Source organism: Lichenostomus cassidix, chromosome 13 (assembly GCF_008360975.1).
Source record: "Lichenostomus cassidix isolate B80296 chromosome 13, HeHo_3.0, whole genome shotgun sequence".
NCBI classification, from domain to species: Eukaryota; Metazoa; Chordata; class Aves; order Passeriformes; family Meliphagidae; genus Lichenostomus; species Lichenostomus cassidix.
The window spans coordinates 13,491,589-13,516,893 of NC_139494.1; the positions used below are offsets into that span (position 1 = coordinate 13,491,589).

Below are 25,305 nucleotides of genomic sequence, written 5' to 3' on the forward strand. Positions count from 1 at the left end.
AGAGGAGAAACGCCAGTCTGCCAGGGCTCGGCGCATGCGCAGTACCGGCGCCGCGGCCGCGCGCAGCAACGTGCCCTCCCCCTTGCCCTCCGCCCCGCCGCGCGCGCCGCCGGCTCCGCCATATCTCGCTCTCTCTCGCGAGAGCCAAAGCGGCTCGAGACCCGGAAGCGCCGCCCCTCGCGCCAGCAGGGACTCGGAGCCATCGCGGCTGCGCGGGGCGAGAGCGGCGCGTCCCGGCCGCGGCTGCCGGGAGGTACCGGGACAGGAGCGGGGCGGGCGGGCAGGCGCCGGGACAGGCACCGGGACAGGCACCGAGCGCCTGGGGCTGACGGGGCGGCGGCGGCGGCGGCGAGGACAGCGGCCCTTCCGCTTCCCGGCCGCGGTGAGCCGCGTCCGGCCGCCCCCAGGCTGTGAGGGGGCCCTGAGGTGACCCCGGGCCGGGCCGCGCTGTGGCGGAGCGCTCGGTCCCTCCGGGTAACTGTGGCGCAGGGCCCGGCCGTGGGCTGAGCCGGAGCCCCCTTGCAGACGCCTGGGAGCGGTTCGGCGGTGTTAGTGCGGGAAATGGGCAGCAGCCGGTGGCTCAGCCGAGCTGTGGCACTGCTGACACCGCCGGTGGTTTCAGCCGAAACGCCCCGCTGCAGTGCGGCCCGGGTTGTCAGAGAACCACAGAATCCCAGAGTGGGTCAGGTTAGGAGGAACCGCAGTGGGTCGCCTGGTCCAACCTCCCTGCTCAAGCAGGGTCATCCCAGAGCATATGGCGCAGGGTTGTGTCCAGATGGTTCTGGAATATCTCCATTGAGGCAGACTCCAAAACCTCTCTGGACAATCTGTTCCTATGCCAGGTCACTGCACAGTCTTTGCTCATGTTCTTCCTCATGTTCAGGGTAAACTCCCTGTGTCAGTTTCTGCCCATTGTCTCTTGTCCTATTGCTTGGCATCCCCAGGAAGAGCTAGGCTCCATCTTCTTGGCACCCCTCTTTAGATATTCATACACACTGAAACTCCTGTCAGTGAGTGTTCTCTCTAACACATTCTGTTCCCGTCTTTAAACAATTGTCTTCATCATAGAATCACAGAGTGGTTTGGATTGGAAGGGACCTTCAAGATCATCTCATTCCACCCCCCTGCTATGGGCAGGGACACCTTCCACTAGACCAGGCTGCTCAGAGCTCCATCCAGCCTGGCCCTGACCACTTCCAGGCGTGGGGCAATAGCTGAGGATTTCCTGCCTGTACACCTTGTGCCCAAGGTTTCAAAGCTTATGCCAGGAAAAGATAGGGATAATGATTCTTTACATAATAACTGGACTGTTGATTGTACATCTGCTCTTATATTGTGAACAGATGCTCTAGATTTCATTCAATGTGTTTACAGAAAGTGATAAAGCAAGAAAGAATTTGGTGTAAAGTTTAAATGGGTTATTTGAAGGTGAAAATGGAAGTGTGACTGACTCCTACAGAGCATTTATTCACATGTCAATTCTCCTTCACCTAAAGCATTATTTATTTATCTCTTTAACACAGCACACTGATAAGATTGCACAGCTTTGATCGTACACTGTCATTTGAGTTCAGCATCAGCTGCCTTTCTTCTGGTCCCTGCAAGATGCCAGCAGCCCTTGCAGAGAACAGCCAGGTTATCTGTGAAGTATGGGCCAACAACCTGGAGGAAGAGATGAGGAAAATTCGGGAGATTGTTCTGAGTTACAGCTACATTGCCATGGTAAATGTTTTATACTTGATCTAATTGCTGTAGTCAAGGGATTGTTTTGGGTTGGGGAGTAAGTTCATTTTTGAGTGAGAAATTATTTCTCCTTATCTGCAGTCAAGCTAAACTAGAAGAGGTGAAAAACTAGAAAGCTGTTCAGTAGCTTTCCAGAATTTAATACAAGCAGTGTGGATTGAGTGAAAGAAGGGGAAGAGGGAGACCAGCTTAAAACCATGAATTTATATAATATTTAGTTATTTATAGTGTATTGGTTTGTGCAACAGGAAAATTAAACAAGTCACAATTGTGTTTAAATCGCTGTTTTTCCACTGGTCTGTTTGTCCTTTGAATGTCTTTCTCTGTTTGGCTGTGGAAGATGCCATGGGACTGGAGGTCAAAAGGCCTGCAAGGGAGAGCTTGTCAGCTGGGCTGCCTCCTTTTTAATGAGGGCAGATGTTGATTCTCAGGGAAGAAAAATATTCTGGGCAATAGATAAGACAGCGTGTTCAGAAAGCCTTGTTTAAGAGGAGCATAATCTCCCCTAGGTGGGAGGAATCTCCTCCTGCTCTTACAAGTCTGTATCTGCTTGGCAGCACCCAGTGTGTTAGATAAAGAACTGGTTTTAGCTGTGATACTGTAAGTTCTGCCAGCTTTGCTTAGGAACACTAAACCTTAAGATATGAAAAGTCCTTATTAAAAGTGTGGCCTAAGGACAGGTGCCTCTGCAGAGTATGTAGGACTTTGGTGTCAAATTCAGCTGTGGAAGTGAATTTGGTTTTTTGTTAACATATGTCACTGGGAAATGAACTTCTTTGCTTCTTTTTGATCTGACTGAAAAGATCTTAGGATCTGGTTTATTGGCTGTGCTGTAAGTGTGGATATGAAAACCTCTTGGGCAAGGGAGAGATTCTGTCAGGTGCACAGCACTGGGTTTGTCATGAAAGACTTTGCATACAGTCAGTAGAAACTAAGTGACCTAACCTGAGGGTGAAAATAGCATGGCAGTTTGGTTTTCAGCAGAGATAGCACACAGTCATTGGCTAAGGAAGAGGTTTTCCATCTCATAGATGGCTGCTGTTGTTAAGGTCTGTTTTGACTGACAGTACTTTTCATTAATGTAGGCACTGACTGTTCCTCAGAAGCAGTGAAGCTTTTCACTGTCTGGACTATCCTCGGACAGAGTGATAATAGAGACCCCTGATAGAATCCATGGTGAAACACAATTTCCCCCTCTCTCCTAGGACACGGAGTTTCCCGGGGTTGTTGTCAGGCCGATCGGAGAGTTCCGCAGCTCCATCGATTATCAGTATCAACTCCTCCGCTGCAACGTCGACCTGCTGAAGATAATCCAGCTGGGCCTGACGTTCACAAATGAGAAAGGGGAATATCCTTCTGGCATCAACACCTGGCAGTTCAACTTCAAATTCAACCTCACGTGAGTCTTTTGAGCTAGGGAGTAATTTCCTGTTCCCTTTTGCTGGACTGATGCTTTCATTGGCAAATTCCATGTGTTCATCATTGCTGGCTGGTTCTGAGCAATTAGAATTCAGATTCTAGTGCAGATTATGTGGGAACTTGTTTTGGAGTGCCAGGAGTTAGCAATGTTTCTGGAAGTCAAAGCCATGCTAAAATCCTATCCTTATTGCCCTTTTTCTTGATAATTCTATATGCCTTTTTCTAGAATAATATTTCAAACTTTATGTATATATGTAAAACTCCATCTCTCTGCTAAAAATAAATGGATGTGCTGGTCTCATCAAAAAGAAAAAGACCTCTTTACAGATCCATGCTGAAGTATAAACTGGGATCTAAAAACATGTTGGTGTAATCATCACATCTGTTCAGCAGAATGAATCTTGTTAAATGGAGTGTGGCAGTTCTTGTCTCCTCCGTACTGCAATATCCTGGGTTGCAGCTGAAACAAGTTTCATTATCCCTTCCCCTGTAATTATAAAGACAAACTCAGCATAATTACCACTAGAGCTGTCTGGAAATAAAGAAAGGGTTTATCTGGCAAAACCACACATGTAGAGGAAATAAATCTATTTTTATGAAACTGTCACTGGAAAGCATTACAAAAATTTGTAGCTACTATGTGCAGATCATCCAGTTCTTGACCCCAGAAGCTGCACTATTTACTCCACAAATTTGTGAGCCTCTTAAAAGTTTTGAAATCAGAGTGAAGGGGTTTTCACTGTGTAATCACTTCATTTGAATGAGTTATCATATTGATAGGAACTTTGTGTGTTTCCTCCCCCTCAAATGACACAAACCAGTAAAGAAATAATCAGGTTCCTGCTTAGCTCTTCACCAAGCACATCATTCTTGTCCTCCTTCCTGAGTCAAGGGTGATGCAATTCTGTTTACTCCCAGAGATGGAAATGGGGGTGCTGATAAGATGGTACATGCTGTGGAGTGAAAAGGAAAAATGCAGACAGGAATGATGGTCAGTGCTTTAGAGTTGCACATCTTCCTGTTTGGGAGAACTCCCCTTTTCTCTGGGCCCTCATCTGTGGTGTTTCCCCTCACCTAGCAGAAGCAACATTTTTCAAAATTCTCAGTTTCAGTCCTATGGAGGTGGAATCTTTGGAATTTACACTAGCAATGGAATTGTTAACTAGTTATGATCACAGAACAGCTTGTTATGGATGTAGGAGGCTGCAGTAGTGGAATTGAAACTGAGTCAGTTTGAATCTTCTAGAGAGACAAATTGGAACCCAGAGGTATCCTGCTGGTTAGTCCAATTCTTGACACACAGTGTGGGGAGAATTTTTCTAAAATGAGCTTGTCTTGGCAGCACCCTGAGTGCAAACCTGTTTTTTTTTTTTCCTTCAGGGAAGACATGTACTCTCAGGATTCCATAGACCTCCTCGCCAGTTCTGGGCTGCAGTTCCAGAAGCATGAAGAAGAAGGGATTGATACCCTACATTTTGCAGAGTTGCTGATGACATCTGGGGTCGTCCTCAGTGATAGTGTGAAATGGTTGTCCTTCCACAGGTGGGTCCAGGATGGTCACTGACCCTGTTAAATCTCTTCTTAATTCTCTGCATTTTCCATGGACATTGACAGATTTTTAGGAGAAAAATTAACAGTCCTGCAGTTCTTAAAATAAGCTTCAAATACGAAGGCCAAGTTTAAGAAGTAAGGACACTTGGCACTTCATGGTCTGACTTCTTGTGAATCCTTTTGCTGTTACAGTCTCCCCTCACTTGAAGCAGTTACTAACAATTTGAATTGTGATTTCTACACTTAGTAAATGCACTGTAAAGTAAGGATTTTGTTTCTTCTTCCTTACAGTGTTGGTGGTGCTCTGAACTTCCATCTGTGTGGTTAAGATACCTTTCTTCTAGCATTTCAGTCAACTTGATTAGGAAGCCACTGGTCCTTGATGCTAACACAAATGAAAGGACTTGCCATCACCTCCTTTTCCCTCAACAGATACTTGTAGGGTTTCCTGCTTTTTTGTACTGCCCTTAGCTACAGAAATGTACAGAGTTGGGAAGAAATGTATATTCTTCCCAATGATTTAGCTGTTCCACTGAAGGCTAGTGAAGGCACTTGGGGAGCATTCCAAAATCCTACACTGACACAGAAAATCAAGATGAGTTCTGTCTGGGATCTAGAGTTTTATAATTGTCAGAAAATGTTAAGGCTTGAAAGTCACAGCAAGTAAAGTTCTACTGAAAAATGAGATAATTGTACTGATTGGGTTATAGGTGCTGCCTGCTTACCTGGCTTCTGTATGGTTTTGTTCTCAGTGGTTATGACTTTGGCTACATGGTGAAGTTGTTGACAGATTCCAGGTTGCCAGAAGAGGAACATGAATTTTTCCATATCTTGAACCTTTTCTTCCCATCTATCTATGATGTGAAGTACTTAATGAAGAGCTGCAAAAACCTCAAGGTACTTTTATCTCCCCAGCAAACAGGTGATGGGCATCAACACTGTAAATGTACAGGAATACAAGTGGCAGAAGTGGTGCATATGTTGTCTTAAAACTGGCATGTGTATAAAAGCCAGCAGTGACTCAGAAGCACCTGGGACACAGTTTGTATCTAATGGGTATTGCCTTCCCCAGTTTCAGACTTATCAATGTGTTTATTATAAAAGGGACATTGCCATAGCCTTCTGGTTTGTGTATCAGAGGCTATTGTAATTCAGCATATTTATCTTTCCTATGCAGGGGCATTTCTTTTGCATGAAGTACTCCATGACTTGATTGACTGGCAGACACTTAGAGTTTAAAGTAATTTATCTACTGAATCACAGCCCTGCTTGAGTAAAGGGAGGGAAAGCTGCAGCATGTGTAACCTGTGAATGTAGCCACAGTTATCTCAAGTATCTGCAGCACGAAAGGAAGGCACCTAAATTTGAGAAGAGTTATTTATGCACTCTTGAACACTGTTTCCCACTGTGTTTCACTCAGAGCTGGAGTGTGTGTACTGCTGGAATCTGCATTGATTCATCATAGCCTGTGCTTGCCCTCATGTTTTGGAGAAATGTGGCAATTTTGGCAAGAGATGGATCTTCCAAAAGAAAACCTCTTCTGTTCTCTTTGCAGGGTGGCCTTCAGGAAGTGGCAGATCAGCTGGATTTGCAGCGAATTGGACGACAACACCAGGCAGGATCAGACTCTCTCCTCACAGGAATGGCGTTCTTCAGAATGAAAGAGGTACTGCAGTGTTCTTCCACCTCCACTCCTTACCCATAAATGTCAACATGTACAATGTGTTGTTTGTTTTGCTTTGAAATTTTTGAGCCTTGTGGCCACCACGCTTCAAACTGTCAGGAACAGGAATTGCTGATACTGGCACAGACTTGTTCTGTTTATTCCCCTTCCATGTGCTTATTTTAATTTGTACACTCCATCTTGGAGGTGGCTGATTTCAAATGAGCAGTTAATTAACACTGAATGCTCTCTGATTTAGAGGCACAATTAAACAATACCTGTTTCTCTTTTTTTTTTTTTTTTTTTAATCTGCAGTTATTTTTTGAGGATACAATTGATGATGCAAAGTATTGTGGACGACTGTATGGCCTTGGCACAGGAGTGGCTCAGAAACAAAATGAAGATGTGGACTCAGCCCAAGAGAAAATGAGCATCTTGGCCATTATCAACAACATGCAGCCATGATGAGCTGTGCCCCTCAGCAGAACATGTTTACCATATTGGCAGCTGCTGTCCTCAACCCTTTTCCCTAAACAGTGTCTCAAACAAAAAGCATCTCCAGTACCCAGGCTGCACCAGGCCTGCAGTTTTGCTGAAGAGCTGCATTTTCCTTTGAAACCCAGAAGAGTTGACTGAATTCCTAATGCCAGCATTTGTGGTTTGCCATATTTTTAATACCAAGGGCAAAGGACAGAATCTACTGTGTATACCTCTGGTTTTTTCCTCTTTATGCTGTACAGAATCTGCAAGGAAGATTTACTAGTAGAATATTGGGGAGAGCTAACAGTTGGGAAATGCAGTGAAAATGGGCACAGACATGCACACAAATTTGCAATTTGTGTTTTATAAAGCTTATTTTAAAACTTCTGCATGTTGTGAGGGTGACAGCTTCCCCTCATGTTTTGCTTATTTTATCTCTGTCTGTGGAAATTGCTCCCTTTGATCACTGCAGAGGTTTGGGAACAGATGACATTAAAAATGATCCTTGCAGCTAAAAATATTCAGAGATTTGCTTTAACAACCGAGGGAATGGAGATTAATGGAGCTGATTTGATCAGCACTCCTTAGTTTCTAATTCTCTGTGTTACAGGTTTGATCCATACTAAGCCTCAGCTTTGTTCTTACGGGTATTAAGGAACTGTCCTGGAAATACATTCAGAGGCCCAAAAGTTCACCTCTGACAGGGGATTGGACCAATACTCTGACTTCAGTTTTCTGCAGCTTAAGCCTACAAATTTTATTCTTCTCCTGTGACACAACTAGGCCAGCAGATGGACAAATATTTGTTCCTCTTCTCCCCCCTGCTTCTCCAGCCCCTAATTTTACAGTATGCTTAACAGACAAAACAGCTGTTTCTTTTCATTATAAACACCTGAAAAGTAGTTAAGAGGATGAAGAACTTGGGATTCTGACTTTGAAAAACATTCTATAGCATTTTTTGTCAACAGCTCTGTAATGACATTTCTTAAAAAAACAAACCCTTTTGGACATGTCAAACTTAAAAATTTTTAAGACTTTGTCTGGCATTTTGAACAAGCTTAATCCAATATTAAGAGTTGAGGTTTAGAGCTGGTATTTGAAATGTTTGTAAAGACTAGTTTTTATTTTTTGTAAAATAAATTTTTTTAAACGAGGCTTTGTTTTGGATTTTCCATCAAGCACTAAAATCTCCACAGCTGAGACTTGGGAATCTGAATCTGGGAGATAAATCCTTAAAGATGCTCAAGTTTGGTTCTTTTACCATTTATGATGTGCTACTGGGGCAGTTCTTAGAAAATGTCTTTTGAGCTTATTGTACAGTAGCTGATGAAAGCTGAGCTGAAGAGCTCTGGGAGAGTTGTATTCTCTCCCTGCTGGTCTCAGCACAGCTCACAGTATGGTGCAGTATTCCTGCAGTGCAGTGTGGCCACTTAAAGGGACAAACTTGTGTGTAAACTTGTGTAGTCCATCTGAACTCCAGTGGTTCCAGCTCGAAGTGCAGGGAGGCAGTTTAGTTAAGCACTGGCTCCCCCGCCTGGTTTTTGGGTGCTTTGTGCGGAATTTAGCAAATTCAAATTGGTGGCAACACTTCACTGATAAATACATCTACAGCAGGACCTTGTTTCAGTCTAACCCCTGGCTTTCACCTGCTGCTCTTGAAGTTGTTCTGAGGCTCTACTCAGCTTGAAGCAGGACATCTGTCAGGACTGAGTTTGCATTTTGGCTGGAAGAATCTGGAACAGCTTTTGATCTAAAAAAATTGATCACTCCTTTTAATTCTCAAAGAATAATTGTTACTGTACTTGAAACTTTTTAAATTCATGACACACACTGCCCCATCAACTTTTTTTGCTGCATTTAAAATCTTGCTTGTAAAAATGACTAAGACAGATGCCATGTCCACTAAGGCTTAGACAGCCACATATTTTTCATAGGAAAATTTACTTTTTCTAACAAGACAGACAAAGCCTTTAAATAAGCTATAAGACTGGTCAAAATACTGCATGTTCAAGACTACAAAACCCAGGATTATTTTTGGCACTTTCTAGAGAAGTGATTTCTATACATCAAATTAAAGACCAGTCCATGGTGGTAGAAGACTTTATTTAAAGGAAAGAAAATAAACCCACATTGCTTTTAACAACACCACTGGCCTAAAGGTCAGTTTGCTTACAGAAACCATTGATTTTCCTGAGGGCAGCTACTCTTCCTCCTCTGCTGAAAGACTATACAGCTGCTCAAAACTTTCTCTTGCATGTAAATAGCAAGAGCTTTCATTAGCATAGTGTCCAACAAATAAAAAAACTATACAAAAATCCACTATAACAGTTCAAGCCCACACTCTACTACTTTTCAATTTTCTAACAGTCTCCTTAAATAGCATCTGCCGAAGAGCACAAGTAGATGTGTATAAACCTGACATTTTGTATCAGTAACAGCCACAGCCATCAAAAGAAGCCTTGACTGAAGAAAGAACAGCCTTGGTGTTAAATAGCTGGAGGCAGCTCAAGGGAGACAGTTTGGTCTCTAAATGTCATGTCAAGAAACTCCTGACAGCCTTTTTGTAAATCCCAGCACTGCCATGTTTCCTAAGGAGAGCCAGAGCCTCTTCCTGCAGCTCAGGAGGACACTGGGATCCGAGGTGAAGGAGCACAAGGCAGCACTCCAGCACATCAGGGAATGGGAAGACCTGCAAAAAAAGGAACATGAGGTGATGTCTACACTTTATATTATAGTTGTTCAACATATTCAGGCAGCTCTCTAAAGACACTGCTTTGTAGCACCTTCGGAACAGAGAGGAGTCAGATGCATTTTCTCCACATTTATCCAGGTTCTTCTGAAAACTTACCTTTAAATTGTCTGGGAATTCAGCTAATTTCTGCTTCGCTTTCAGAAGCTGCTTTGTGAGCTCGGGAAGTGTAATTGCTTGCTTTACTTCATCTTTGCTGTCAAGAGAAGAGCAGGTGTCATGAGTAACTGTTTTGTTAGGTGACTCCAGCCTCCCTCCTGTACAAGGAGCACAGGAGAGAACTGGACAAGTGTTTTATGCTCTAGCTCATTCTTGCCAAAGTCCCAAATCATTATTCAACAAAGAAACAGAACTCTTAGCTCATGCTTAGCCTTTTCATTACCCTCCCGTTTTCAAGCTGCCCTGTTTATTCACTGTGACACCACCTCGTGCATCACAAAACTGTTCAGCTGCACTGAGTTTATGCATGTGGGGGTTCAACCCAAGGAAAATGCAAAATTTCTGAGCTGTATATTGAAATGTCCCTGGTTGATGAGCTGGAGATTAGAAGCAGTCTAAGCTAAACACAAAATTTGCTGCACAAGCACACACAAAAAAGCAACACTTTTCAATCCATTCATTCATATGCTGAATCTTACCAATTTGTCTCGTTGCTGTCAGAGCATAGTTTGTCTGATTCAGTCTCTGAACTCTCTTCCAGGTTGCTTCCCTGGGTGTTTCCATTTGTGTTCTCCTGGAAATTGTTCCTCTGCTGCTGATGCTGGCGGATCATTTCTGCTAAAGTCTCCTGGACCTCAGCTATGTCTCTCTGGGTGTTCTGCAAGGCAGCCATCTCTTCTGAAAGCAGCACTTTGCAACCCTTCAGTTTTGATTGTCTGTCTACTAAATCCACCGAGTCAGTTCTTGAGTCACTTTGTGTCTCACACTTAGGAACTTCAGTTGTATTGCACAGGTTTTCACCCATCTCAGCTGCAGTTTGAACCATTTCCTCAGGGGATGAATCACCTGAAATACAACTCTTCTCAAGAGCTGTCTGCTCACTGGGACACAGCACAGCACCCAACACAGCCTTCTGCAGGCCAAGGGAGTTTTTGGGTGGGTTCCACCACAGGTCATAGAGCAGTCTGTAAGCCACAAAGCCCTCCAAACTCCTGCAGGCATCCATGCTCTGAGAATCCGTGCTGTCCAGTTTGTGTCTCAGGTCATCGCAGCCTAAGGATGAGAGAAGGATTACAAATAGGTCATAGAACTTCCCAAAGACAAAGAGCAGATCTGGTAAATGAACCAGGAAACCCTGGAAACCTAAATCAGGGAGTTACTCAGATGCTGGCAGAGCAGTACAGGAAATATGAAAGCAAAGACATCTTTGTGAACACAATACTCTGTTCTAGCTAAAACATTCTCATCACCTGCAGCAACCAAGCTGCAAAACACAAGAGTCACATAATCAGGAGCCACAAACTAAATGCACTAAAGAGAATGAAGGGCAGGGTGGAGTAATTTGTAGCTATGAGATGAACACAGCTTTCTAATGTCCTCCATCTCCCTTACAGAAGAGAATTCACTCAGAGTCCTCCATCACTCACACCAGGTGACAAAGCTGAGCTTCCTTCCAGAGTCAAGAATTTTCATTGCCCAGTGGCCTTTGCACTAGCCAAATTCCACAAGTTTTTATGGGTACGTCTTGCTGCTTCCAAACATTATATAGCCTGGGAACATTAATGGACGCAGCTGTGCTGCCAGGGAAGAGCCCTGTCAGGACCAGAAGAGACACAAGGAGAGACTTACCCTCAGGAAGGATGATACTGCAAATCTCCTGCATCAGAGTGAAATTCCCAGCATCAAAAGTGCGGGTCACAGCTCCAAGAATACTTTTCACTGCCTCATCCCACAGACCCGAGTGACAGCTCAGGGCTGCAAGGGCCAGGTCATGAGAGACATGGAAAAGCACCTACAGGAAGCATGGGAGAGAAAAATGAATAGTTCTACTGCTAAGTTTGAACTTACAACCACTGTGGAAGAGCCCAGGAGCACGTGACTAGACTAAAAGCAATTTTAATGACAATGCAATTTACAGTCTCCTTTATGCAGGAATTAGAGCATTTCTACATCCCTTAGAACTGTAAAATCAGCAACTGTGCTTGCCTGTGTCCTACTAAGCAGGTAAGAAGTGGGAGCAGAGACTCACTGTGGTCACAGAAAAGAGCTGCAGGAGCACCAGTCCATGGACAGACCTTGGAAACTCCAGGATATTTTAACAACAAGCAGCCCCTACCTCCCCTAGCAGCCCAATACGAACCCCTGAATCAGTGCTGAGATTATTCAGCTCTGTCAATCACTCCCAGCCAGCACATCTTGGTGACCTCAGTATGCCAGTTCTTACCCTGCACAGAAACAAATGCAGAAACAAACTGGTGGCTACACAAAGCTGTCCCAGCTGCTGATCATCTCTCTTCCAGATTGTAACCCCATCCTGCAGCAGGGTGCAGACATCAGTCCCCTGGGAATGGCTGGTGCAACACCACAGAGTGGGTGGGTCTACTGCCTATGCCAAAGTAAGGCTTTGTGCCTGCACAGATCAAAAGCCATCTACCTGCTTTGGGGGTGTGTTGCTGGTAGAAGGAGGATGCTCAATCCTGCGCAGCTGCTCCCATGCACACGTGACTCCTTCAGTGGTGTCCATGCCCAGCACATTCTGCCACACTTGTGTCACCATGTCAAAAAAGGAGGCCTCTCTGTTCAGCTCCCAGCTGTGGTAACAAGGGGGCACAGGGCTCTTTCGCTCACAGGGATTCCTTTCACTAAGGCACCTGCAGAGGAGTTCGTTCAGGCAGAAGACGAGTCTTTGTCCCTTTAACAAGGAGAGAAAAAAATGAGCACTGAGCTGTTGCAACAAGAAAAACAATCCCTTGCTGACCCCAGCAGGTAGTGACTTGAGAACATCATGCCTGGTAGCAGCTTCTTGGTGGCAGAGCCTAAGAGAAGTCAGAAGGAAACCTCAGAACAAGCCAAGGTAGCCACCTGCTTCTCAGTCCACAAAAAGATTTCATTTCAGGTTTAAGCCTCCAGCAGCTGGACTTAGAGTTGGCTCATCTGTTGCTTTAATGTAAACAGCAAATGCTTTATTTCTTTCTTCTCATGATCAGTATTACACTTATGAAAAGAATCCCATTTTCCCAATGACCTCTCATATAACTAACAGAGTCTACACACCTCCCCACCCTGACCACTCCATAGGATCATTGCAGTATCATCCTAGAAAAATATTTTGAGCCAAAAGCAGCTCAAAGGACCACTTGTGGACTATTAGCATATGGAATGTGGTGCCAAGTTAACTCAGTCTGGAGAAACAACACTGAAGAAGGTGGAAAGGACCAGACTCACAAATAAAGTTTTATGTTGCTGAAGGACTTCCTGAGCTCCCACCCAGTTCCTGGATAACAGCAGGTCTTGGGCACATCTCAAAGACAATGTTGCTGACAACTCCTGCTCCCCAGATATCAGAGCAAGCTCAGCAGCAGTTTTAAGGGATGTCACATCCCCCTTTTTGGACAACACTTTAACCGCATCATAGGGTGAGGAAGCACCCAAATAACTGAAAAAGATAAAAGCAAAACAAGTAGATTTGTACTAAAATAGTTTTTAAATTGTATTGCAACACACTAGCACATACATGCAAATGAAGAGAAACCTGTATTTTCCACAAGTTCTCAGAGCTCTCATCGCTTTTTCTTACCAAAGTTTACTACAGACATGTGGTGAACAATCTGATGCAAAGCTACAAAGGGAAAGTCACACAGCCTTAAAGTCAGGACTGAAATCTCTGGTCGTCTGCATACCACACATGGCTTGGATGAGCAATAGAATGAAACAGATTGAAGAGACCAAGTTTATATGCAGCTGTTTGTCCCGACTGCATTTCTCTGGGTTTCACGCAAATCCTTTCACAAGTGTGATTACCCACAAAAATGCCAGAACTGAAATCAGCATCAGGCAGAGGACACTCCAGCCAAAATATTTCAAGTGGTATTAGTAATTAAAGTAATTTAAAACCCTCCAGTTAGAGCAGGATAACCCAATGACCAAGATATTAGTTAAGGCTTCAAGAAACTCAAGATGAACTGCTGCACTGCATGTTTCCAGTGGAAAGGTTGGAAACATCACAGTCTTTTTGTAGACAACCTAATCTTAGTCTTGCTAGCCTAGTTTTCAAAAACTTCCATAATGTCGTGGAAAGAGATGGCTCTACTGTGGTATGGCATTTGGACCTTCTGCTCTGAACTGCTCTCTGGAGCTCCTTTTCCAACCTCCATTAGAGGAATTTAGTGAAATCAGGCTCAGAAGACACCTCAGACAACCAATGACCAGACAGTCACCAGATCTCAACTGCTACAAACCCAAGAGCCTTCTTTGTTTCAGGCATGGAAACAATTCTGTCTTCTGCCCAGCAACACTCACCATTTGGCAGCCATGGAATAGTGACCATCTTTCTCTAGCAGAGCTGCCCAGCTGGTGTAGAGATCCTTCAGAATTGGATCTTCTGGACGCAGCCTGGCCTTAGCCATTACAATTGCTTCCCTAAAGGGAAACCAGACAGAAAAGTTAATCTGGCTGTGTGCAAAGAGTGAACCAAAATGCCTCATCTACCCCACAAGAAAACAAGATGAAGTGCTAAACATAAATATCCAGCAACCTGTAAAAGTTGTTCACTTTCAGGAGCTCGATAGCCTCATAGACTTTATGGATGGACAGGAGATGGGAGGCAGCTTTCACATATTGCTCCTGAAAACACAGCTGCTTGGCAAAGGCTTCCACTGTCCAAACCCAGGCCTGGTATCCAACTGCAAAAGAGAAGGCATTGGAGGCACAGTTTTATAACTGGAAGAATTCCTGTGGGATGGCATCATCGCTGGTTTCTTCAACATGTACCTCTTCTCTGCCCCCAGTTAGTTTCTTTTTTCTTAACCATTCTAACACAAGTCAATGAAGCAATGAAATAGGGCAAAACTAGGGCTTGAAAATGACTGCAGGACTTCACTGCCAATAAAATAACTTAAAAACATATTTAAACTGGCAGCAAGCTGTAAGGACTGCTATATCATATTACAAAGAACCAGTTCTTGAGTTTCTGTCCCAGAACCACCAGACTGAGGAGACCCTTGGCAACCAATGCCACCAGTTTATGTGGTGCTAGAGCAAACATACCCATGGGTGACATGGCTACAAGCTGGTCTGTCAGCTCCCCCCTCTCAGCAGCTGCCTGGAGGACACCCTTCATGTCTCCTTTCCACAGCATGAGCTGCTGGAAGAGCTCTGCATGCCCATTCTCCAAGTGATGTTTTCCTGTTGGAAGCAAACACATTTCCCATCAGCACGAGTGCAACAGCATCATTTGTCACACTAAAATAGCTTGGCAAAAGTGAAAACATGCACTTAAGGTATGGCAGGTTTGCATGTGAAAGATAAAAACTACCTGGGAAAAAAGATATATATTCTTCTTCTCACACAGAGCTGTATTCTTAATCCTAGACTGTTACCCACAGTAAAGAAAACTCAAGCATTTTTCCCAATTTTTTTTCTACTTGAATACAACAGTTACAATGGACATGTTCTTTTTGATACTTACCTTCCATATCAATCATCTTGTGCAGAGAATCCCTGTCTGTGAACAGCCCCAGGTGGATGCAATCCTTGAGGTCAGGGGACACATCTTCATTATTATCTAAACCAAACAGGAATAAATATTTAGGATTTAATACAAAACTGGGAACTAGAATGTGCCAAGTCACTGTACCAACTCAACTGCTGGCAAATGCTTGTCTTCTACTTTTTCTCCTGTACAGCAGATTTAACAGGTCAAAGTCAAGTCCCTGAACACTTGATTCTGAGTACTTGAGAGCACCTTCCCTCTCAGTATTTAATTTTATAGTGATACCTTTAGTTTTCAGACATGTAGCCAGCCTCAGGCAGTCCTGATGCAATTCATCTTTTGATCTATGATCCATTAATGTGCTGAAGGGCAAAATAGAACGAGGCTTCCTCTTCTTCAGAGAGGCATCAGGAGCTGAAACACCAGACACGTTTTAATCACTACTGCAGTTACAGCAGAACTCAACATACTTTAAAAGCACCCTTTTCTTTCTCTGGCACTTATTTGGTGTTACATTAGGAAGGGAATCTGCAGTCAAACAAACCTAGAATGGGGAACTCTGCCTTGTTAAAAATCCCTGAAACATACTAACTTGATTTCTCTTTAGGTGGATCCTTTTTCACAGGAGCAGCTTTCTGGGTCACAGAAGGCTTTGGCAAGCTGAATGAAGAATAATCACATGCAGATGAAGATATATCCTTGGATGCTGTGGAGTCAAGTGATTTGGAAAAGAAAAACAATGAAGAGAAACGCACACAGAATAATTCACAAATTCACAATCTACTACATTAATTTTGAAATATACAGAACCAAGCCTTCCTTTGCCATAGAACTTACCAGCTTTTAAGGGAAAGGAAATACCAAGAAAACAGAGAACTGTCAGAAGGCTAAATGAGATAGCAAGAGACACCAATGAAGATCCACCCGTATTATAAGATTTATCACCAAAAAGCCAATGCTGATCAAAAATGTCATTGTTTCCAGCCAAACACAGTAACTCTGTTCATGAGGCCAGAATCTTGCTATCTAGAGACAATTACCCCAAACTAGTTTAGAAAATTATAAGAGGCATTCCAAAGCCTTTTTCCTTTGAGTGGACAATTTCAATAAAACCATACAATGAGAAAATCTGCATGAAGATTAAACTTGGTGATGCTCTGAGGGCTGAACAGTCTAGGAAACATTGAACTAAGATGATTTGATTATTACCAGTCACAGAGACTTTATCAGCCAACTCTCTCTCTTGAGCTTCTTGTTCTCCTTCATGGTCTGAAACTCCATTTTCCTCCAGCAACATTTCCTTCATGCTGTCATCTCCATTCACGGCATCATTTGCATCCTGCTTGCCTGGACTCTTGCCTATCGGCTTTTTCTTCTTCTTGGCTTTGACTTTTGGTTGAATACTTCTTTTCTTCTCTAATTCTATGCTCTTTTTGCCTGAAAAAGATGGCAATTTTAGCTGACTGTATCTCAAGATCAATATTTAGTTTCCAAGTAAGGATAAAACTCCATTTAAACCTAGACACAGCATATTCCTGAAAAGGAAGTAGATTTGGAATTCAGCGCAAGAAGTTTTATCATTTCAACGTGGCAAGCCTTCATTTCCCACTCCAGCATTCAGAAAACATCTGGTGTTTGAATACACTCACCCTGAGGAGGTCGTGTATGCTCCTGCTTGGAGATGTGCCATTTGTGAACAGAAAAATCATCAGCTCCTGTATAAACACAATCTGAATCCACTGGTGACCACTGGACACTCAGCAGGCGGCCCTGGTGCCCTCGGTAGTTGCAGAGTGGCTCTTCCTTCATCACATCCCACACCTTGGCAACCAGAAAGAAATCCAGTTATTCAGAAAGTCTCTTCTTCCTCTGATACTCTGCGTTTTCTCACAGTTTGCACATGTAGGAACTTCTCTTTTGGGGTTTTGCAGTGGTACTGCAAACACCAATGTGCAAATGGAGAAAATTCATGGCTTCCTTTGTTTGCATTGATAAGTTGCACATCTTTCTTTTTTAAGAATCCAAAAGAGCTAATATGAAAACCTTAATGACTGGACTTACAAATCAATTCACAAATCAGAAAATAATACAGGTATCAGGTATCCAGAACCAGGAGATGGTTACCAAAGCTAAATCTACAGTACTTCAATAGTTTATCTCACAAAACCAAGTTTTGTACTTCAGTCAGCTGTGGAATAGATGATTTGAAATACAATCCTGAGATGCTGTGGAGAATACCTGTGCAGTGCCATCATAGCAAGCAGACACCAATCTTCCCTCGTGGTGGGGGCTCCAAGAAAGACTTGTGATTTTAGCTGTGTGCCCAGCCAGAGTTCGAAAAGGCTCTGTTATCGTCAAAGGACTTTCTGAAGAGTTCTCTGAGACAAAAAAGAAAATTTTGAAGTACAGCCAGAAAGACAAACCAGAAATAAAAGAAAAAAAAGATGCCAAGACTTGGAATATAATCTGCAAACTGTTACCTACAACATTCTTCAGATTATGCACATAAATGGTGGCATTGATGGAGCCTGAAGCTATCAGGTAGCTCAGCTCTGGCTGGGTCCCGTGCTCATGGTGCCAACGAATGGCATTGATCAGTTTGTGATGCTGCTGGATTGTGCAGAGCAGCTTCAGGTTTGGTGCCTGAAATATTTCAATTGAGCTGAAATGTAAGAACAACAGTGTAAGAATTCCTGTTGGTGGTGAAAATGGGAATTTTTTTGTTATCTTGCATGAGCAGAATTGGAGCACATGAGAGTAACTGAGTTTGTGCTTTGTGGATTCAACTCAAACCCTGGTTTAACAGATCAACAAAAGTGCATTTCAACCAGGAGTGAATCCTTGAAAAAGAATTTAATATGACAATGATGATCCTCCATGCCAAGAGCAGCTACAACAAATAACAGCAAGGAATGAAGTATTATCATAATTCAAATACATCAGCAATGAAAGAACAGAGACAAACCAGGACAACAAAAAGCACTTTTGCTTCACCACAGTGACTGCAGTCAAGATCAGCACAGACACCACTTTAACCTAGAAGTGGAACATACCCATCCTCATTGCCAAGAGCCAGGAGTTTGCCATCTGGTTTCCAGCTGATCTCTGTACGTGCAGGCAGCTTGTGCTGCAGAAAGAAATCACAATTATAGCCAAAAACTCTTAAATCTCTCTCACATACATTCAACAGAGCAAGGCTGGCAACTGGACAGAGCTGCAATTAGTCTGCAAAATGAAAGTCATAAAAGTGTTCATTGCTTTTGTAGCACTGACATGAACTCGAGCAATTAGGACTGAAAGAACTGATGCAAGAACCAATTATTATTTTTGTCAGTTCTGGGAAACATCTTTAAGTTTTGTCTGGATTCCAGAAGGACCTTCTGTGTGAGTTTCATCTCCTCACACTCCTTGGAAAGCACCAGACATTGCAAGCAAATTCTATCACATTTCAAAAGGAACCGAAGGTTACTTGTAATTATCCCTACTCGTTCTAAATAAGACAAAAACTCCTTACAATTTTCAATTAAGATGCCTAAATATGATCATTTCAATGCCTCTGACATTATTGTCTTAAGCCCCAGTGAGTCTTCACTCAAGGAAGAAGCCAAAATCCAGCTGACATAAATCTCTGGCTGACTTTAGCTGACATGCTGACTTACAAGAACTGAAAACTCAATCACTTCACTTATTTTATACTTTCAACTAAGAAATATCTGATCATACTTGAGAAGATACTGAATTATTGCCAACCAGTTTTTACTGCACTGGCTGCAGTAAAAATGGAAACAGCCTCCTTCAAAATCCCAATTGCCTTTAATGAAAAATTTGTTTTAAATTTTCATGCTTGAAACAAGAGAATTAAAGGAATTGAGGCAAAGAACTCATGCATGCCCACCATGTGATCTAAGCCAAGACATGATTCAGGGTATCACTTCAAGTGCTTCGAAACTGGAAAGCTCCTATTATTTTTAACAGCCACACAGCTGTTAAAACCAAACTCTATCTTCCAATTTACCTTTCCTGGTTAAGTAAATTAGAGTGTAGAAAATTAAGCAATTGACGCCAGAAAAAGATGTACCATGTTGACACTGGGGGAAAAAAAAAATATCAACAACCCCATTCAGAGGGTTCATCTGTGGACACTGAGTGGCTCAATTTTTTTGTATGATTTTTTTGTTACAGATACATCATGAAGGCAAAATCAACTACAAGGCCATGGAAACTCTGGCATGGTTACTATGAATTCATAAAACCCCCTCAAGTTCATACTCACTTTGATTGAATTGGTGTCTCTGATGACCTTGTTGATGTCATTTGCTTCTCCATTAAGCTTCCAGGGATTATGTTGAAAAACAATTCCTTCTCCAGCACAGCTATATAAAGTTACAGAGGGCTGTTCACTTTCTTCTCCTACTCAACAGAGAAAAAGAGCTAAATATATTGTGTTCTTCATCAGTCTTTACAGAATTAATTCCTCCCACTATAAATCAATCATTATTTCAAAAAGCAATACACATCCTTCAATTGCCTGTAGTCCAGCAGCAGGAAATTCTCAAAGTACAGCCCTCTGAAAGCACAATCACTGCAAACATTAAAATTCCCTTTAAATTTTGGTCCTCAAAAAAAAATAAATTGGAGTAATTCTCAAGCAGAACACATTCTTAGCTGCTACAAATGATTGCCACCAAGCAAACAGGGCTCCTTCTCCAAAGAAGGGGGGGAATAGCAGCTTCATGGCATCTGTGTGCTCTGTATGGACATTTTATTTTGTCACAAGGTGCTGGAAGACTCACCAGAAGTCAGAGGAGGAGTTGGAGGCCCCCAGGCTAATGTGTACACAGTCTTCTTGTGGTAAGTACTGGAGATCTGAGGTGGCTTATTCTTAGCACTGGGCAGGAAGATAAGGAAGCAGAGGCAATCAGATTTCAGCAAACAGAAATTAAAAAAAAAAAGATAAAATCAAATGAACATACTTGAGACACCAACACAAAAACAAAAAAAAAAAAAACACCAAACCACACCAACCACACCAACACAAACCAAAAAAACAAAACAAAAACACCCCCACAAACCCAACCCACCCAACACAACAAGACACCAGGTGTTTTAACATGCTAAAGCCATAGCTTAACCAAGCTTTAACATCTGCTGTAGGACACTAATAAAATTTTAACAAAACTGTCCTGGTGACCTTCCCCTCCTTGCTGCTCTTCCTCCCCTGAAAATATCTTTCTGACTGAAGTCTTCCTGAACTGATGGCATCCCACAGATGATCTCTGGTCACGCAATTTTAAGTTTACCTTAAAGCAAGTTCACCTTAGAAGGTCACAAACACAATGCAGATGAAAAAATGCAGTGAAAATCCAACTGCTTGACTAATTTTAATTTAATCCTACTCATCTAACAGCAAAGGTATCCCTCAGGAAAGACCACACCACCCCTGCATGGTAACACCTCAGCAGGGTCAGACACTAATGAATTTGAAAGCTTCTTTTTTTACCTGCTAGACAAGGTGTCAAATATGCCAACTTTTCCATCATCTGTTCCAAAAGCCAAGGAGCCTTCCTTAGTTGGATGCCAGGATAACTGCATGAAAAATAGAAAGAGACACATAATGACTTAACCTACAGACACTTTCTTGCTAAATAACAGACAAAAGGAAAATGTTGAAACTGATGAGCAAGGGCCAATGCCTAATACCCATCCTTCCATCTACAGCCACTTTGATCACTCTGCTCTGAGTATCAAAGGCTTTCCCCCTTCCAGTTATGGTAGAATAAGATGAAAGGGACTAAAATAATTAAAATGCTATTTGACACCTACATTACAAAACAGAAATAGCTGCCAGCTATTTTACCAGGCAGTAGCTTCTGACCAACCACTGGTTAAACCCCAGCTGAAGAGACCTGAGTTGGTTGTGTTGGTTTTTGTAGTTATATTTTTGTATCTGTCAAACTTCCTAGCAAAGCAAGGGCAACAACCACGGATGAAGTGAGGAAGAATCATTAAGGAGGATAAAAGTGAAAAAGTAACAAAACAGCCACCTGGACTTCAGCTTATTTCCACTAGATGCACATGCAAGCCTCTAGGGTCGTAAATAGGTCTAAAATTTTGTTGCAAGATTCTAAAATGTATACAGAAAGAATCAAATATAATATGAACAATTTAGCTTTATCTCATTTCAGCTGGGAAAAACCTTCAGAGTGAAAGAGAGAGGAAAACATCCTTGGAAAAAAAATGGAGTGAAAAAAAGAGATGAGAGGGGGGAAAAAAAGGAACCCAAAGCACACTTACTGCTGTAACCTTGGACTTTATGCTTTGCCAGAAGGTTTTGACATCATAAATATTGTTCATGGACAAAGTATTCCACACACGGATCATGCTGTCTCCAACACCGATGGCCAGACAGCCTGTGTCCACAGGGGAGAAGGCAAGGCTGTAGACAAACCCTCCAAGGGTGGGCATGGTCCAGCTGCAATCCAGAGTTGACAGATCCCAGCATTTCACCTGAAAAATATTTCAGGAAGGAGGAATGGAAAATACAGAGTGACTGATACGACGAGAAAAAAACAAAGCAGACGAGAAATGATGAATCACAGGATCAAATTCAAGGCTTGACAGGATGTTATCTGTGCCCAGAGGATTACATGTCACATACAGTAGTTGGAAAACTGGAATGGACACAATGAATATATTTTACTACAGTCCTCTTCCAATTTCAAAATAGGAGACACTCTGCTGCCAGTAAAAGACCAAAGACTGAAAAACAAACCAATTAAAAAAATAGATGCTTTAGTTTGTACAACTGAATGATTTTAAGAAGGAAACCCAGGTCTTTTAAAAGTGAAATGGAGAGGAAAAGAAGTGGAAAACACCTTTCATTAAATGCTTACTATTCAAGTCCAGAATGTCATAAGCATTCACTCTACCAAGGCAAGAAGTTGAGTTTATAAACTAACAGAAACATACACAATCTGTGCTCAGAACACATATTAAGCAATGATGTTATATTAATAAACCCACTTCAAGAGAAAAACTGTGGCCCTAAAACAGTTAGTCCCACTCAGTCAAACTGCACTGCAGAGACATTCCTATGCTAATTTTTAAATCATTCTTACATCTCTGTCCATTGAAATGGAAAAAAGGAGCTCTTTGTCTTGGTGCTTCACAGAACTGAGATTGAACACAATACGGGAGTGGTTCTGTCCTTCTGAAGATCCCAAAAGAGTCCACTTGCGTTTTCCAGGCTGGGCCAAATTCCAGTGGAGCAGTTCTCCTCTGCAAAATTTAAGTTTATTTAAATTTTTCACTTCAGAAGAACAACGTAGGCTATATCACAAATATACTGCACGGCAGGAGTAACAGAGCTCTGCAGACATCCAGTCCCTGTACACAGCTAAACAAACAAACACCACCTGAAAACTGGCAGGACGTTTTTTCCCAGTAGATGGGCAAAACCCCAATTAGTGCTATTAGCAATAAATATTCAGTTAGATTATGGGCCAAACAGTAATTTTCTCAAAGTCTGAACTCTAACTCTTGGCCTGTTCTCTCCTGTTATACTGGAAAAGAAGGAAGAAGAGGGTTTTTTTTCTACTGGGCACTTCCTCCAGTATCAACAAATGAATCTGCAGCTGCCCTTGGCCCCCAGGTTACCCTGTGCCCCTCTTACCCAAAGCCACTGGACACAATCTCAGTGGGATGCCCAGCAGGCCAGTGCACGGTGAGCCAAATGCGCTCCTTGACCGCTGGATCCACAGCCCCACCTCTCCTCTTGGTGGGTGGCAGCTTCAGAGTCATCACACCTAGGAACCAAGAGGGACCATGTGAACCTCACGCGCCAAAATTCTCAGGCAGAAAGAGGAGTGCTGTGAATCTGCAGCTTTAATGACATTCCCCATGCTTTAAACGATCCATTCAGCACACAAAGGCTGCAGTTAAAGAGCTATTCCACACGTTGTTACTGTTTATCTCTTACTTACTCCTGCCTCTGGTGCAGCTCCATATTCGGACAGTTTGATCCTTGCTTCCTGAAGCCAGGTAACAACCTTTCTTCGTGGCTGTGTCCTGTGGCAGCTCCCCATTTGGAACTTTGCCTTCCTCTGAAGGAGCTGCTGAATACCATTGAAGTCAGTTATCACGCTTTAAAATTCAAAACTCCATAAAAAATGAGCTGAAAATTATCTTGATTTGTATCAGAACATATTTTATTGAACTTACGAGTTGCTTAGCTACTTACTAATCTTCTGTAAGGAATTCAATTCTCTAGAAGGACATTTACATGAACTAAAAATTACTCCACAAACTATTAATCACATCTACATACCCTGGAGCTCATCCTGCCAAGCAGGTAACCTTTCTTCCCCAGGCACAGGGCACCAGGCCAGACAATGTATTTCATCCTCGTGGCCTCTCAGCCGGTGCACAACTTCTCTTTTCCTGCTGATATCAATTATAACCACCATGCCATCCTTGTAGCTGAAAGCAGAGATTTAAATTAATGAAAAGATTCTTGGATGCTTGTGGAATAATATCTGAGGTGATTTACAAGCTCTTTCCAGGATCACTATCCAACCTGGACCATTGCACTGTTACAGATTTCTTTGTCTTTGCAGGTTTACCAAATCTAAATATTATTTCTAATTTTTTTTTATTCCAGAAGGAAAATAACAGCCACCAAACCCTCCTAAAATTAACCTTTCGACTATGTAGCAAAACCTCACAATCAAGTTCTTGCAGAAGAAGAACAGAAACCAAAACATAATGAATATTTACTAATGATCATTTACCCAATAGCCACCAGGTTTTCATGGTGAGGAGAACAGGTGAGGCAGAAAACTGTCCGAGGCTCTGGGAAGAACTGCTGGCTGTCACTTCTGTTGTGCCAGTAACAAACAATGACACCTTTTTCATCACCAGACACAATCAGATCTTTCACAAGAGGTGACCAGTGCAGGGCTGAGATGGCATTCTGGAGAAAGAGGATTGAAAACGTTTAAAGCTGTTTTACCACCACCTCAAACAGAATAACAGGCAGCAAATAATCTGTGAGCACTCCCCAGCATCAGTTCAGCTTGTTCCCAAATGTCTCAGTTCTTTCAGGCTTTAGAGGATGGAGGTAGTTGCTGATGGGGAGTCCTGAGCCACAGTAACTTCAAATATACATTTAGTGTGTCCTGTGGGCAACAATAACTTGCTGAGCTAATTTTAAGCGAGCTAAGTGAAGTGGCAATGAGTCCCAACCACGAGCACGCTGCTTCACTGCGGCTTTGATGGCAACCAGCACCTAATTACAGTGATGTAACAGCGCTGCAGGCTAAGAACAAAGAGCCGGCTAGAAGCGTCCAACGGGTTCAGTTCCACCGGGTTGGAAATTCACTTTTGGGCAGAGCAGCCTCGCCCTGCTTTGTGTGCGAGCCCTGAAACAGAGCATCCTAAAACAGAGCATCCCAAACCAGAGCATCCCAAACCAGAGCATCCCAAACCAGAGTATCCCAAACCAGAGCATCCCAAACCAGCGCGCCCCAGCCCCAGTCGCACCTGGTGCACGCTGTACTCCAGCACCAGCGCCAGTGTCGCGCTGTCCCAGATCCTGACGCTGCCATCGTCGGAGCTGCTGGCGCAGAGGCTGCCCTGCCCGGGGCAGTGGCAGAAGGCGAACCCCGAGATCCTGTCCGTGTGCCCGATGAGCTCCCCTGAGCGACAGCGGGAAACCATCAGGGGACACCCGCAGCCTCCCGAAACCCCCCGCATCCCAACCCCCGGGGCTCCCGCCGCCTCCCGCAGCTCCCGGTGGCGGGGAGGCCCCGCGTCCCCCCGGTGCAGAGGTAAAGCTGTGACAATACCGTAGAACGCGGGCGCGGCGGCGGACACATCCAGCAGGCAGACGCGGTGCCTCGCCGCGAAGCCGAACAGGCGGCCGTCGCTGCTGGCGTCGCTGCAGCGGCTGCTGTACCAGTTGGGGGAGGCGGGCAGGGCCCGCACCCCCATCCCCGTCCCTATCCCCGCTCCCATCCCCGCTCCCGTCCCCGCCGCCATCGCCCCGCTCCC

General features: G+C 43.4%; 2 protein-coding genes across 3 annotated transcripts; one reads left to right on the forward strand and one right to left on the reverse strand.

Annotated features, from left to right (window-relative positions):
* The first annotated feature begins 98 nt into the window (after nt 1-98).
* CNOT8 (CCR4-NOT transcription complex subunit 8) lies at nt 99-8,011 on the forward strand. The gene is made up of 7 exons (XM_085073809.1): nt 99-253; nt 1,524-1,722; nt 2,949-3,142; nt 4,543-4,704; nt 5,466-5,610; nt 6,269-6,379; nt 6,692-8,011. Exons 2-7 carry the CDS (start codon nt 1,606-1,608, stop codon nt 6,839-6,841), a joined length of 879 nt encoding a protein of 292 aa, XP_084929935.1. The 5' UTR covers nt 99-253; nt 1,524-1,605; the 3' UTR covers nt 6,842-8,011.
* A 929-nt stretch (nt 8,012-8,940) lies between these two features.
* GEMIN5 (gem nuclear organelle associated protein 5) lies at nt 8,941-25,293 on the reverse strand. Of its 2 annotated transcripts, none has more exons than XM_085073792.1 (28): nt 25,101-25,293; nt 24,796-24,950; nt 24,045-24,226; nt 23,582-23,733; nt 23,238-23,369; nt 22,928-23,060; nt 22,374-22,533; nt 21,550-21,762; nt 20,756-20,841; nt 20,049-20,143; nt 19,529-19,665; nt 18,309-18,382; nt 17,736-17,917; nt 17,494-17,633; nt 16,905-17,076; nt 16,465-16,692; nt 15,848-15,961; nt 15,541-15,669; nt 15,232-15,327; nt 14,811-14,948; nt 14,299-14,446; nt 14,064-14,183; nt 12,990-13,200; nt 12,199-12,456; nt 11,394-11,556; nt 10,244-10,817; nt 9,705-9,801; nt 8,941-9,545 (listed from the first exon to the last, which is right to left on the reverse strand). In XM_085073792.1, the coding sequence occupies exons 1-28, from the start codon at nt 25,291-25,293 to the stop codon at nt 9,390-9,392; spliced, it is 4,638 nt and encodes a 1,545-aa protein (XP_084929918.1). In that variant the 3' UTR covers nt 8,941-9,389. The 2 variants fall into 2 exon arrangements, with proteins under 2 accessions (XP_084929918.1, XP_084929920.1); XM_085073794.1 differs by having other exon boundaries at nt 23,238-23,366; nt 25,101-25,282.
* Between the last annotated feature and the right edge of the window lie 12 nt (nt 25,294-25,305).

Coding starts and splice junctions, on each gene's coding strand:
- GEMIN5 (XM_085073792.1), bottom strand. CDS start 25,293: ATGGCGGCGGGGACGGGAGCGGGGATGGGAGCGGGGATAGGGACGGGG. Junction 23,061..23,237: donor GAGCTGCACCAGAGGCAGGA/GTAAGTAAGAGA, acceptor CTTGGTTCCTAG/GTGTGATGACTCTGAAGCTG. Junction 14,949..15,231: donor CAAGATGATTGATATGGAAG/GTAAGTATCAAA, acceptor TGCTTCCAACAG/GAAAACATCACTTGGAGAAT.
- CNOT8 (XM_085073809.1), top strand. CDS start 1,606: ATGCCAGCAGCCCTTGCAGAGAACAGCCAGGTTATCTGTGAAGTATGG. Junction 1,723..2,948: donor GTTACAGCTACATTGCCATG/GTAAATGTTTTA, acceptor CCTCTCTCCTAG/GACACGGAGTTTCCCGGGGT. Junction 6,380..6,691: donor CGTTCTTCAGAATGAAAGAG/GTACTGCAGTGT, acceptor TTTAATCTGCAG/TTATTTTTTGAGGATACAAT.